Here is a 15,270-nt window from a genome sequence, read left to right as displayed (position 1 = left end):
TGTGGCTTTCCAAGACTGCATACAACTCTTGACCCATAGAGACCAGCTTGCATTCACTTTTGCTCACTATGGCACAGCAGCTAAGCAAAAGTTTGGCTTACTATGTTGTCTGAGCCCAGGATCATGGTTAAGCTCTAGACTCCTTAACCAAGAACAAACCTTGGCATAGCTGCACTTCCACACTAAGCCAAAAGGACTAGGGAGAAGTAAAGCAGGCGCACTCTACTCTCTGGGAGTCTCCATGCTCACGCTAAGTCGTCTCCAGATTGCAGTGGAGATGGAGATCTGCTTGGTGATACTCTGGCTCAGGAACTGTGGATCACAGCACACCATTTTGTCTTTCATTTCTCTAAGGGGCTGCAGCCTCCCACTTTTTAAATGCCTTTTAGGTGGGCCTGCTGACGAGCAACTTGGTAAAACCAGCAGTGCCTGAATACTTTTCTCCTTGGAGAATTGTAACCTTACTTGTAAAAAAAAAAAGCAACCCACAAAAAACCCAACAACCCATACCCACCTGCTGTTAAAACTGCTCTTTTGCTGGCAGCTGCGGCTTGGTAGGTCAATGAGGCAACAGTCCCCAGAAGACAAAGGAGGCCTTCAGCTAGCTGAAGTCTACCATCCAACTTCAGGCAGAAGCAAGGTGGGTGGGAAGGCCTTTCTTTGTCGCAAAGGAAATGATCTGCAAGAGAACAGGACAAGCTTTGTTCTGGGCTGCTGTGGGTTGACTCCTTGCCGAGCATATGTGTTGGCAGGGTCTCACCACGTATGCAATGGATATGTTTTTTTTTTCCTTTGCAGCTGGATGCTTTCATCCATCTCCAGCCCTTGACAAAACAGGGGTGCACCTCATTGCCCTTTTCTGTAAGGGTTCAGGTTTGTGTGGCAAAATGAGCCTAGAAGAGGCTGAGGGATGCCATCTGGAGATCTGGAGGAGGATAAGAGATTGTCTTGAGATCTAGAAAAGGTTAAGGAACTCCATCTCCAGATCTGGAAGAGGCTGAGGAATACCACTTGATTGGAAAAAAAGAACAACAACCATCACTGATTCCATTTCAATAGCTTACAAATATCTGCAAAATGACTGCAACAGTAAAGATTTAATCAGCTTCCTGTTATTAGTACCAAGATTAACTGCTACACGAATCTGGAAGTATTTGGAAAATACCACTTTAGAATATTGGTGCAATAGGGTCTTTTAAAAAACAAAAACAAAAAACCCCTATCTGTTAACTCAAGAGGGTATGACCAAAAGTGTGACCAAAAAAAACCCATTTTATTTTACATGGTTTGATTTTATTAAATTTACCAATGAAGGAATTGAAGTGCCAGTAACCCCAGCTAGGCGTGTGGGTATATGGAATTCTTCCTAGCGATATTAGACCTTATGAGAGTCTGTGCCACAAGTATTTCCAACTGTACTTACTGAACCCTGTAAAAAAAGATAAAAGAGATAAAAAAGGACTCTGATGCTTAAGCTGTGTACATTTCTTCTTAATCCTCTTCTTCTTTGAATTGAACTATGTACAGTACTGGAAGACTATCTCTTTTGAACAGTTTACAGTTCTGATCTACCCTCATATTTTTCAAATTCAATTTTAAAAGCATTTTAAAAAAATAAATATTGGGTTTGTCACTGGGGGGCTGTTCCCAAATCCAGCCCTGCTCCTGGGTGTGCAGGTGGCAGCACTGGCCAGGAGTCCATTTGTCCAGTGTCATATGCCCATTGCACCCTTTCACTCATGCCCAGTGGTATCCTTTGAAGAGGTTCCATTTACATCAGCGGGTCTATTGATGTGTGGCAGGTTGTTTCATGAGATAAGCCCTTTCCCTATGTTATGGAACACTTTTTTAAAAAATGAAAAATTCAGGCAGCTCATCTGAAGCAGGATAGCATATGTTGGTCATTGACATGGCAAACACTGGAAGAAGATGGAATGGCTTCAGAGGGAAAGAATCCACAGTACCTTCTGTGCACAGTCCTGACTTACATTGGGCTCTCAAAGTTTGCATTTGCTTCCGCCACTAGACCTAGAAGGACACCTGCATTGCATTTTCCATTCGGGTGCTTTCTGTTGTTGGCTGCAGAAGTCGTTGGCAGCAATAGCACCAGCTTTCTGACACGTGGCGCTTTGCCACCGAGTCGGACACAAGGAAAAAGCCACTTAGCCTGAACTCCTGAGGTCGGTCCTAATCCACCGCTTGCTTCAGTAAACATGGCAACCTGCTGCTGCAATGCCTCGGCCACAGCATGGCTCTACTTGGCTCAGCAGCCTGTTCGTCAGCTCTGTGTTTGTGACAGTGTTTGGGATCAGTAGGACACAGGGGGGGGGGTATTTTGGCTGTTGGGAATAGTCATTGCAAGTGTGGCCGCTAATGAAATCTTGCAGTGTAGAGAGAAAGGCCAGTCTCTCTAACTTTCTTTCTGTTTCTCATTTTTTCCATTCTTTAGTTCATTTCTCCCCATTTTCACATCAGTTGGCAATTTATTTAAATAGCCCTCGTCAAAATTCATCCTATGAGTACTCATATCCCCACTGTTCATTTTATTTATTTTATTTGGTTGGTTAATATTTTATATTTTATGCTTGTTTTACATTTCACTATGTATTGTTAAAATGTAATCATCTTCAACACCACCACCACCATCATCATATTGCTGTTGTTTAGTCGTGTCCGACTCTTCGTGACCCCATGGACCAGAGCATGGCAGGCACTCCTGTCTTCCACTGCCTCCCGCAGTTTGGTCAGACTCATGTTGGTAACTTCGAGAACACCATCATCATAAAAACATATTAGTAATTCAGGATGAGTAGGTGTTTCAATTTTGGTTTGCTCCGCTTTTCATGTTTCCGATCTCAAAGTCAGTTCTCAATGTTTCTGCAGAAGTTTTTCCCATATTCATATATATATATATAATCATCATGAAACAGCATTTTCATGCATATCTCTCCTAAAATTTGCATGCAATTTTGCCTAATACACACATTTTGTGCAAAGCATTTCCCACCAATATGCATTTCTAGGCACACTTTGCCCTAGCACATGCATTTTTGTACACTTTACTTGACTGGTAAATTGCAGAATTCGCAGATGTGTGGATTTTGAAGGGCGGCTGCATTTCGGTTTGTAATACTGTTTTGGAAAGTGCAGATTTCGCCTTTAAAAGCAAACGTAATTGAATGCCTTCCCCCATTTCTACAGTATTAGTGATACCCATCACTAATGGGTAGCTAGTTTTAGGACAAGTTGTTCTTTAGGTGGCCATGAATATTGCTTCACTTACTCCAAAATGTGCTAATTCATCCCTGCTGTGTATGGGGGCTGCTTTGCTATTGCCCCTGTCCATCATGTACCAGGGGGACGAGACAGAATTCTCTGCTTTCCACTGAGATCAAAACCCCTCCTTTTCCTGTCTTTTATTATTTCTTTGTGGGGGTGGTTGATATCTCCTCAAAGAAGAAAAGAAAAAGAGAACTCATTCCAAAGCCAGGTGGATTTGATACAACCGTCACTACGCAGAGAGAAGAAACCACCATATATCAGCAGAACCACCCCCTTCTCCTGCTTGCTTCCCTGTAAAATCTGGATAGATTTCCTTCCTGCGTCTGCTGAATTCATGAATCCTTTCCCAGCTGCTCCTTCCAGATGCATGCAATAAATTCAGCAGCCAGAAGTTTGCAAAGAAGCTGAGAGTTTGTCCGCCCGCCCCCCCCAGCTGATCCATGACACTCCTCCTTTCCTTATGAGCATAGGATCCTGCCTTATACCAAATCAGGCCATGGGTCCATCTAGTTCAGTATTTCCTACACTGTCTGGCAGCAGCTGTCCAGGATTTCAGGCAGAGGTCTTTCCCCACCCACCTAGCTGGAGATGGCAAGGCTTGGACCTGGGACCTTCTGAACACAAAGCAGATGCTCTCCCAGTGAGACATGGCCCTTCTAAAGTTGCAACCATCACACACACACACACACACACACACACACACACACACACACATCGTGCTTAAGCAGGGACTGCTAATTTTCTAGAGACTGCTGCTTTAACCCCAGTGGAGTCAGATCCATTGAAAACACAGGGCTGTGCCACCATTAACACACCAAGCATGTTACTTGTACATCCATGTTTAATCTAATGTATGGAGCTGCCTTAAAGTGCTTTGAAATGGTACATGGGGCAAAATGTCGCAGCCAGGATACTGATGGGCGCGAGGAGTTTTGACGCTACTGTGCCAGTTTTGCATGAGCTACAGTAGTTGCTTGTTTGTTCCTGATCTCCATTCAAGCCCAAAATGGTCTGGGACCTGGATGCCTTAACCTCAGACCACTGGTCCATTTAGCTCAGCATTGTCCGCTCTGGCTGGCAGCAACCCTCCAGAGCACTGTATCCAAAGATGTTCTCTACCAGCCATGCCTGGGGATGGTGGAATTGAACCTGGGATCTTCCGCATGGAGAGGGGGAAAGCGCTTTTTGCATTCCTCTGCAAGGAACCGCTCTTTAGCACCCAATTGGAGAAAACAGCAAATTATATTTCCCTGGATTGCCATTAGTTCTGATCTCTTGTAAACAGTGGGTTTACAAGAGAGTGGGACAAAGGGGAAATCGCTTGGACCCTTACTTTCTGGGCACAGCAGAAGTGTGTCATCAAACAAGACCTATCTATTTCCACCTGTCAAATGTGGAGAAGCCTTCCTATTGCTCCTGTCGCTGCAGAGGCTGTGGGTGACGCCCTTAACCCCTGGCTCTGGCAGCTCCATAACGGACTCCTGCATCTGTGATTTAGCCACTGGATCTTTTGAAGTGGAGCTAATGAAAGCCTTTGAGCTTCCTCCAAGCTGAACTCCAGACAGAGGTCTATTGTGGCTGCATTGACAAGGGCCCTTCATTCAGAGTTATCACATGCTTATGAGATAGTCCCAGCTGAAGAAACAACTTTGCCCTGAGGCCGCTTGTGGCATTTGAACCGTTCTCCTTGATCCCCTTTGCACAGCCCATGAGAATTGTGCAGTGTGTGGTTCTATCCTTAGGAATGGGCAAGGAAGGATTCTCCACTGGACTGTCAAAGACCCGTTCCACCCTGAGTTGCTCCTATTGCTGTCCTTTCCCCAAGCACCTGTTTTTGCCAGTAAGGTAGTATTTTACCTCTGTGGCCTCTGAGGAATAGTAGCAACAGTGGCAGCTAGACATCACATTTCAGGTGGGCTTTGATAGCTCCTACACCTGTCTTCTGATTTGACTACAAGAAGGAAAGACTGGGCTGGATATTTCTCAGCAAGTTGATCTGAGATGCCCCCTTTTTTACTTTGATTATAAAGAGGGGTGTGTGTGGAGCTCCTTACCCCCCAACCTCTCTGTTAGACTAAGGATGCGACCCAATGCCTTTTTCCGTCAGCATGTTTTGACTGTTGCTATGAGGTAGGCAAAAGCCCCACCCCAGCCCAATTTGTCTGCAGGCAAAATCTGCCCTGTCCCCAAATACGACAACCGATTAATTCTGCAGCAGAGGCTGCAGAGGGGAGATCAGGGCCAGGGTCAGCAGGAGTGACACACACCATCCACAAAGATGTCCAGTGGACATGTTTAGAAGGTGAAAATAGGTCTATTATGCATGCATTAAAATAGGGATGTTTAAAAGGTGAAAATAGGTCTATTATGCATGCATTAAAATAGGGATGGGGAGCCCGCGGCCTTTCAGATGTGGTTGGACTCTGAATCCTATCATCCCATGCCATTGCCCACACTTCCTGGGGTTGATGGGAGTTGCTGACTGATCGTTGCAAAGAGGAAAAGGAGTAGTAGTGGAATGGAGTCTCCTGGAAATGGGCAGACTGACTGGTTAGGACCCTGAATCTCAGCACTCTGTGCTGCACCCTTTTGTTAAGGTCCCACTTCCATGAAACTATGGAGTGGTGAACTTGGGTAATGATCCTTAGTTCAGGATGCTGCAAGCACGCCCGTGTTTTCCTTTGAGGAATGCTGAGTGATGTGGCTCTCTGTGATCTCAGGGAAAACGGTTTCCCAGCACAGACGTTTGGGAGGCAGGGCAGGCAGCATTTGAAGAAGAGCTTTTTTAGTGCTTGCCAACCCTGATTTCTAGCTCCAGCTGTCTGTTTGGGATTATGGGGTGGTTTCTCCTGCTGCTTTTGTTCTTTCCCCCCCTTTAAAGTATGATTTAGGGTAGCAGCTGTGCACAATGTGGCCTGCGTGACTCTGCTCATCTCCTCTTTTTTGCAAAACTCTGTAGAGACTCTGGGGCAGGAGAGAGAATGGCAGTAGGTTCATGTCTGGAAGGACAATCTTATCGCTAGCGAGTTTCTGAAATGAGTAACTTGCAGAGCCAAGTGCCTGCACTTCGGCCCTGAATCTAGAGAGACTGAGGCGGTGGTGGGTGGAAGGGATTTGCTCAGCTTTGAAATCATGAGGTGCCCTTCTCTGAATTGCATGCTGCGTCACAAGGGAGATGAGGCATCATTTTCTAGTCTGCTCTGTGTTTACCTCATGCAGCACTGTTCCCATTCTGCTGCAATTAACCTTCCACTGAAAACGACACCATTTGCATCACCATCTGCTGTGTCAGTTTTAAGTAATTTGCATCATCATGTAAAATAGGTTGTCGTTGCATTATAGCACCCCATTCATTTCAATGTGAAGGAAATGCAATGTGATTTTTTTTGGGGGGGTTGCTGCAAGCAATTGCATGTTCTTTGCTGACTGAAATCAACAACAGCAACAAATGCTGATCTGATTCACTGGATAGATTTCCATTTTAGACATGGGACAAATAAGTGACCACTGTAAAGTCCTGCTCCTGTTTCCTTTAGAATTCTCCAACTTTCACAGACGTAACATAAATACTGTATCACTTGCAAGAGTAAAATACCTAAAGCTTTCTGCAATCTTCTTAGGACATCAAGTGGGCTCTGCAGCCGAGTGTTGCAATGTGGGTTGCTGCTGTTCAGGATTTCAGTCACTCGACTCCATTCCCCCTCCTTTGGTTTTCTGTTCCCCCTTCCCCAATACGTAGTCAGCTCTCCATCGCCACCAAACTCAACCAGCCCACATTTTGCTGATTTTTTGGGGTGGTGGGTGGGTGGGGCTTCCCTTTGGAATTTTTATTTAAAAAATTCAAACATTGCTCATACCACTGTGTGGGTGGTGCCATTTTGGCTATGAAAGGATCAGTGCTCAGGGTCTAAACGTTGGAAATACAGTGGGACCTTGGTTTTCGAACAGCTTAGTTCTTGAATGTTTTGGCTCCTGAATGCCGCAAACCCCGAAGTGACTGTTCCAGTTTGCGAACTATTTTTGGAAGCCAAACATCTGACAGGGCTTCCACGGCTTCCGATTGGCTGCAGGAACTTCCTGCTGCCAATCAGAAACCGTGCTTTGGTTTCCAAACATTTTGGAAGTCGAACAGAAGTCGATAACTATGTACACCACCTTGAGCTCCTTGGAGGAAAGTTGGGGTATAAATGCAACAACAACAACAACAACAACAACAACAACAACAACAACATTAAAATACAGTAATTTATTAAACATTAAAAGCTTCCCTAAACAGGGCTGCCTTCAGATGTCCTCTAAAAGTCATATCATAGAATCATAAAACTGTAGCAAATGCTGGTGAATTTTCATGAGGACTTAAAAACAAAAAACAAAAAAACAATTCAGACAACAGAATTTAAGATTGGAAACTGAGATGCCCCAAAGCTGATATATCCACCCATACATACTTCTTATATCATGGCATAGAAAGTAGACAGAAGTTTTCCTCCCTCTCTTATAATGCTAAAACACGAGATCTTCTGGGCGCTTGGGTGGGCTGGGTTGTCTGTGCCTGTGCCTGTTGCTGGTTGTTGTTTTTTTTATTACACAGTGTAAACACTGAGCGGTGAAAAGAAGCCACCATTACTGGGGCAAGAAGAACCCAGATGAGGACTCTTAATGAATTACAGAAAAATAACGAACCTCCTGAAGCTGTACACATCCTTTGATGTTTGAGGTTAATGGTAGTGAGTGCCTTTAGGCTCTACCCATCGAGTTAATTTCCGTGCGGTGGAAATCCACCACTATATTGCAAAGGAAAGGAAAGGAAAGGAAAGGGGGAAGTTGCTGTCTGATGAACAGGAGCCTGGGGGTTGCTCTGGTTTCTTATCCAGAAGTTCAGTGAACGTGTGCTTAAGTGGTCGCCCTTCCCCTTCCCCCATCCCTCTCTCCTGATGCAAAAGAAACAGGTAATAGGTGAGAAAGGAGGTGATGAGAGCTCTCTCTCTCTCTCTCTCTCTCTCTCTCTCTCTCTCTCTCTCTCTCACACACACACACACACACACACACACGTCTGTGGGGGGCAAGAGAAGGAAGACCTATCCCCTCTGGATGAACTATAACCCCCAGACTCCTACCTTTTTTTTTTTAATGCGTGCGTCTGTGTGTGCGTGCGGACACACACACTATAAGTTATCAGTGGGGCGGTATGTTTGGCTGTCAATCAGAACATTGGTGGTTTGAGCCCACCCAGGGATGGCTGTGGCAGGATTCCTGACATGGAGGAGGTTAAAGTAGATGGCCATTGGGATCCCTTCCAACTCTACGATTCTATGATTCTATCCAACGCTAGTCCTACCCAGAGTAACCCTAATGATATGAATATACATGGCTAATTTGGCCCATCGTTTTCAATGAGTACTATGAATACAAGTTGGTTGGATATGGCCCAAGGTTTCCAGTGTTTGTAGAACCTATGTGGCAAAATGTACTGGCACCATTCTTCTGATTCATTTGTGGGAAACTAGCTTGCTACCTCCACCACTTTTAGTGTTTTATTTTGCTCACCTCCCCCCCCACCTCCCCACCCCCCAAATCACACACACACATATGAATGAGACAGGCACACAGAGAGCCAGATTTGCTACCATAATCTGCTACTGACCTGAAAGGGAGATTAGATAAATTCATGGCAGATAAGCTATCAATGGCTAGTAGTTATGCTTGTTATATCAGGATCAGAAGCATCGTGACTCTGAATCACCGGCTGCAGGGGAAGAACAGCATGTTCTTGTGTCCTCCTCCTGAGTAACCCATAGGCATCTTGGGCTTCTGTGCAATACATGCTGCTAAACTACACAAGGACTTTGGTCTGAACCAACAGGGCTCTCTTTAAGATATATTTTTTTAACAGTTGCTTTTTGTCATGGACCAGGAGGGGGAGCACTTCAAAGATTGAATTTATTCATTCATTCATTTAAAAATGCAGTTGTCATCTTCCCTTTTTTCCAGGAAAAAGAAAAAGTGAAAGAAAAAGAATCACAATTCACAGCACTGTAAACATAGCAAACAAGAGACAACCACCTCCCTGGGGGGTGGGGGTGGGGAGTTATATGAACCGTAATCTGTAATAATTGTTTTAAAAACCACTTGGTTGATTAGAAAGGCTGGATATATGTATATACAGAAAATGTTGGCATAGCCTGTGGAGACTGGTCTGTTTGGGTGAATGGCCCCCCAGCCTTCTTAAGCCAGACCAAGAGGGGCCTGGCTGTCAGTTTCCTCCTCAATCTCAGTTTTGCCCTCAGGGAGAAGGATGGGGACAAAACCTGAGTTCGTGGGCTCCTCCTGTCATTGGCTCCAGCTCTGCCTACCGTTGGCTTCATTAACTTTCTGGTCCACCACTGGGCGCAGCCTGGTTGCAGTGATACGGAGTGAGGAATTTCACCCAGTCCTCAATAAGAAGAGACCCCTGACCTCCCACCGGGAACATGGAACTCAGATCCTTCCTAACACCAAATGTCTTTTTCCTCCCCAGAGACCTAAAGAACAACTTGATTAGCATCATCCAGCCTGGAGCTTTTCTAGGCCTCACGGACCTGAAGCGTTTGTAAGTACTACTCTCAAGCCCCACCCCCAAACTCCAGAGCTGCCCATTGGCTTTTCCTAATGTTCAGCTGAAACTGCCTCTTGGAATTTAAGCCCCTTAGATCCAATCTTGCCTTTTGGGTCAGCAGAGAACAAACCTTTGCTCTCCCCACATGATCTTCAATGAGTGTACAATCAAATATATCTATACACGTGTACAGTTTTTCTCATGCAACATCCTGATGGGTACATTCCTTTATCAATGGGCACGGTTGTTGAGCTGTACCAATGAACAAGTGCATGCTGTTTCACACAAACAGTTGCAGATGTGTAGAGGCAGTTGTGGGACCCAGGTGGCGCTGTGGGTTAAACCACTGAGCCTAGGGCTTGCTGATCAGAAGGTCGGCAGTTCAAATCCCTGTGACGGGGTGAGCTCCCGTTGCTTGGTCCCAGCTCCTGCCAACCTAGCAGTTCGAAAGCACGTCAGAGTGCAAGTAGATAAATAGGAACCGCTCCAGCGGGAAGGTAAACGGCGTTTCCGTGTGCTGCTCTGGTTTGCCAGAAGCGGCTTTGTCATGCTGGCCACATGACCTGGAAGCTATACGCCGGCTCCCTCGGCCAATAATACGAGATGAGCGCGCAACCCCAGAGTCGGTCACAACTGGACCTAATGGTCAGGGGTCCCTTTACCTTTTTAGAGGCAGTTTTACCTGAGTTCAGTGTGATGTGTGAACAAGCCTTTCGTCTCCCCCCTCCAGTCTTCTCTTCTCCATTACTTCCTTCCAACTCTTGTCTATGAGATTAGATTTATCCATTTAAAGCATTTATTTATATAAAGTATATCAAAAAGTATTTTTATATTACCATGTCATAAAACATCAGGGCGTTGCTTTCCATACCCCTGGCCATCTTTGCTGCTGTTCTCTGAACCCATTTCAGTTTGTCTACCTGTTCTGTCACTGGAGACTATGGCAGGGAGGAAGAAAGTAGATGTCAAAGGGCTGTTCTCTCCCACCCTTGGCCATCTCTGACACAGCCCGCCTTCCATTCACTTGTTGTTTCACCCCCATGAATTGCCATGGTAGATCTCCCCCTATCTGCTGCTGCCAACATCACTCTGGCCATCCAGTAAGTTCCTAGCTACAATCTCAATCAATGCTAGCACACAAGAACATCTTGCTCCAATTTTATTCCTGTACAGAGCAGTCCAACTACATGAGCACCAGCCCTAATGTCCCCACATGGTTTCCCAAATATGGGGAGGCTTATAAGCCCCTTTGTGAGAAGAGTGTGTGAGGACGGCACCCCTAGGGCCATTGGTGTAGAGGCTAGCATGTGCAGCCGCACACCCTCCAGTGGAAAGGATACCCTGTTCAGGAATGGCTCCTGAAGAGACCTAGATTCTCATGCTCAACAAAATCCACCTCCAGTAACATCATTTCTCACACCCTCTCCATGTTGCTAAGCAGATATCCTTGAGAACACAGCTTGCAAAACGTCAGTCTGACATGGTGGCGGCTGCTATTTGCCCATGGACAATTCATTGAGCCATCGTGTCCCTTTTAGTTTGACCTCTGGGTCCTGTGGGCTGCATTTCCTCCTGGCATTGCCCGTGGCTTCCACGGTCCTCTCACGGCTCTTTTGCCTCCTCTGATTATTCAACAGGGACCTCTCCAACAACCGCATTGGGTGTCTCAGCTCTGGCATCTTCCAGGGATTGGTCAGCCTCATCCGCTTGTGAGTATTTGTGGTGGTGGCCCAAAGTCTTCAGCATTTGTGTTAGTGACTGAATCTTTGCTCAGCAGACCGATTCCTCGGCTGCCAAGCAGGGGTGGCCAACTTTGTGTGCTCCAGTTGTTGCTGGACTTCAATGACCATAACCTCTGACCACATATTTTCTAGGGTCGATGGGAGTTGGAGCTCAACAACATCTGGAGGGCACCAGGTTGTCTACCCCTGCTGTCAAAGATATACCTCCTGTCTATGCAAGTTGCAAAATGTGCTTTGGTCTTCTATTATAACTGCTAGCCACAATGGCTGTGTTCTCACTCTGCTGTCGGAGGCAGGGGGTCTAGGAATACGAGTTGCTGGGAATCCCAGGTGGGGTGAGTGCTGCTGTGCTCAGGTCCTGCTCCTGGGCTTCCCACAGACATCTGGTTGGCCACTGTGAGAACAGGATGGTGGACTAGGTGGGCCTTTCGCCTGAACCAATGGGGCTGTTCTTCGGTTCTTGACTCTTTGGTTACATTGAGCCAGACAATACTGAATTGCTGCTTATGAAGAGGCCTTCCTTTCAAAGAGGGTGGTGAGCAGCAATCCAAGTGATAAAACACACATTATGACTCAAAGCAACTTACTATTATAAAAGCATTATAATACAAAATTTAGCAAATATATAAAAAATGAATTAAAAAACATTAATTAATAAGAAGCATTCATCTTGCAATAGCATAAAAAGAACAAATCCTATCCCACCGCACTAAAAAGGAACACCAATGCATGCTTGGATATAATCATACCCTGTGACTCAGTCAAGCCCCAAATGTTTGGGTGAACAGGAATGCCTTGGGCGTTCAAAACTGGTAATGAAGGCGGCAGTTTTGGAAGAACATTTTGCAGCCAAGGAGCCACCACTAAAAGGCCCATTCTTATGTTGCCACCTTCTGTAGCTCTGTCAGAAGGGGCACACGAAGAAGGGCCTCAGATGATGAACTCAGGGCCTGGCTAGGCTCATGTGGGGAGAAGCAGTCCCTAGGGTATTAGGTCAAAAACAGCACTTTAACTTGAGTCCGGAAATGAATTGGCAGCCAATGCAGTTATGCTAGAACCGTTGTCGTTTGATCAGTCCTATTCCCAGTCCACAATCTGGACACTAAATTCTGCACTAGCTGCAGTGTCAGAACCGTCTTCAAAGGCAGCCCCACATATAACACATCACAGTAATCTAACCTTGAGGTGAGCAGAGCTAAGCTATCCCTGTCCAGAATATGCAAACACCAACACTGTAACAGAAGTCATGTTCCCATCATGCCATCAAGTGAAAGAGCATGCTTGGCCAACTCTGGCCCACTCAAACGACTTGTTCATTCTCTTCCTCCACAGGAATATGTCAGGGAATATTTTCTCCAGCATCCAAAGTGGGGTCTTTGATGAGCTGCTGTCTCTGAGAGTTCTGTGAGTATTTCCTCTCCTGCATGTTGAAAGAAGGGGCAGGCGGGCAGGAGGCAACTGAGTTTCACCTTAAGCCATTGGTGCTGGGATTGGGTTGAATCTGGCTGGTGGGGCTGAGAGGATGAGAGCACCCCCCTTCCCCATGCAAGATGATGGAACTTCTTGCGGTTGTCTCTGAAGTCACGGGGACATGCCTTCAGCTGCTGCAAGGAGTGGAGCATGGGAGCAGTGGAGCGTGTTGTCTCCACTGTGGTGGGCACTGTGTTGTCATAGATCAGGCATGTCCAAAGTCCGTTTCGGGAGCCTAATCCAGCCGGTCGGTTTAATCTGAACCCCATGGCAGTATATTTCCTGGGGTGAAATCCTAACAACCTCAACTTCTTCAATCCTTAAAAAAAAAGGTTAACAACAAACGTCGGCCCTTTGGTTGGCCCTCATGGCCCTTCACTTCATCAAATCTGGCCCTCTTTGAAAAAGTTTGGACACCACTGTCATAGCTGGTTGCTCAGCTTTCCTGGGAAGCAGAATCAGCCCTATTGATGGTACGATGGTAAACTGATGGGCGCCTATACCCATTTTCATAATGGCAATGGAGGCGCTAGCTAGGAGAAAGCGGCACATGTCTAAAATGTTGCAAATACAACATGGGGGGGGGGAAGAGAATTCTTCATATCCATTTTGTTGTTATTATTTAAATCTTATGCCACTTAGAGTTGGCTTCCAGGCAGTTTACAAAATATAAAAACCTGAAAAACAGAATAATTGCAACATAAACAACTTACCGGGACCCAGGTGGCGCTGTGGGTTAAACTACAGAGTCTAGGGCTTGCTGATCAGAAGGTCAGCGGTTCGAATCCCTGCAACGGGGTGAGCTCCCGTTGCTTGGTCCCAGCTCCTGCCCACCTAGCAGTTCGAAAGCACATCAAAGTGCAAGTAGATAAATAGGAACCGCTACAGCGGGAAGGTAAACGGCGTTTCTGTGCGCTGCTCTGGTTCGCCAGAAGCAGCTTTGTCATGCTGGCCACATGACCCGGAAGCTGTCTGCGGACAAACGCTGGCTCCCTCGGCCTATAGAGCGAGATGAGCGCCGCAACCCTAGAGTCGGTCACGACTGGACCTGATGGTCAGGGGCCCCTTTACCTTTACCTTTAAACAACTTACCAGGAAGGAGAGAGACAAGAGGGTTCAGCAGCCGATGTGTGGGCACCGATGGCAGTGCCAGGTTAGGTGCTCCTGCCAAAACTGGAAGGGCTTCCTCCCAGGTGCAGCACAACAAAATGGGTACTTGCCATTTCTTAGAGGCATTTATCAACTCCAAAGTAGGGAAGGGGTGGGGAGAAATCACAGTTCATGCTTCACAAACTAAAACACAAGCCAAAACGCAGCTTCCCTTCAAGGTTCACACCTCTCAAAAGTTTGTGATGCAGTTCTCCAATCCCGCCCCCAAATGCCCCCAAAAACATTCGTCAAAGAAAAGTGTGCGCACACCCGCAAATTCTGGTTGGACCAGGTTGGAAATCTGAAAGCAGAAAAGGCCACCCACCTGTGTGGAGTAAACTCTTCTACCTCAAAGATTGGATTCTAGGCCTTTCCAAGGGAGGAGTTAGGAGAGCAGAGCTCTTTACATAGGCCTCCTCTTGTTGTCTTCTACAACCCCTTTCTCCGCACAACAATTCTGCTTAATCCCAACGTGTGGCTCTGTTCCTTCACTTCCAGTGACTTTGCCACCGAATACCTGACGTGCGACTGCAACATGCGCTGGGTCCCAGCCTGGTCCAAAAACCGCTCCCTCCAGATCTCCGACAAGACGCTGTGCATCTACCCTGGCAGCCTGCACGGGAAGCTGCTACGCAACATCCGGGAAAGCCAGATGCGCTGCGGTGAGGCACCCGACTGGACGGGCAGGGTGTGTTTATTTACTAGTGGGACCAGCAGGCTCTTGTTCCAGCTAGCCAGCCACGTCGTCTTGCAGAACACACCATCCTGTTTTCCTTCCAACCCTGAAAACGGGCAGCATCCTGCCGTCACAGAGCAAGCTCAGTTCATGATCAGTCCTTATTGGGGCACTTTGGACACCTTAGGCCATAGGTCGGCAACGTCCAGCCCATGGGCCGGATGCAGCCCATGAAGGCCGTTTATCCAGCCCACGGGCTGCCCGTGAACCGAGCCGCCTGCTCGGCAAGTCCCCAATGCGCTGTGCTAAACCGGTGAAGCGCGGTGCGGGGACTCGCCGAGCGGCGCTGGAAATTG

General features: G+C 46.7%; 1 protein-coding gene across 1 annotated transcript in view; it reads left to right on the top strand.

The window, feature by feature from the left end:
- Positions 1-15,270, top strand: part of ADGRA2 (adhesion G protein-coupled receptor A2) — a 117,344-nt gene that overhangs the window by 67,573 nt on the left and 34,501 nt on the right. Inside the window, exons 3-6 of the mRNA XM_035139199.3 lie at positions 9,800-9,871; positions 11,515-11,586; positions 12,952-13,023; positions 14,737-14,900. Of these exons, the coding sequence (XP_034995090.2) occupies positions 9,800-9,871; positions 11,515-11,586; positions 12,952-13,023; positions 14,737-14,900 (380 nt within the window). The remainder of the gene's footprint in view (positions 1-9,799; positions 9,872-11,514; positions 11,587-12,951; positions 13,024-14,736; positions 14,901-15,270) is intronic.

This window comes from Zootoca vivipara, chromosome 14 (genome assembly GCF_965207765.1).
Source record: "Zootoca vivipara chromosome 14, rZooViv2.hap1.1, whole genome shotgun sequence".
NCBI lineage: Eukaryota > Metazoa > Chordata > Lepidosauria > Squamata > Lacertidae > Zootoca > Zootoca vivipara.
This window is presented reverse-complemented; position numbering and strand designations above follow the sequence as displayed.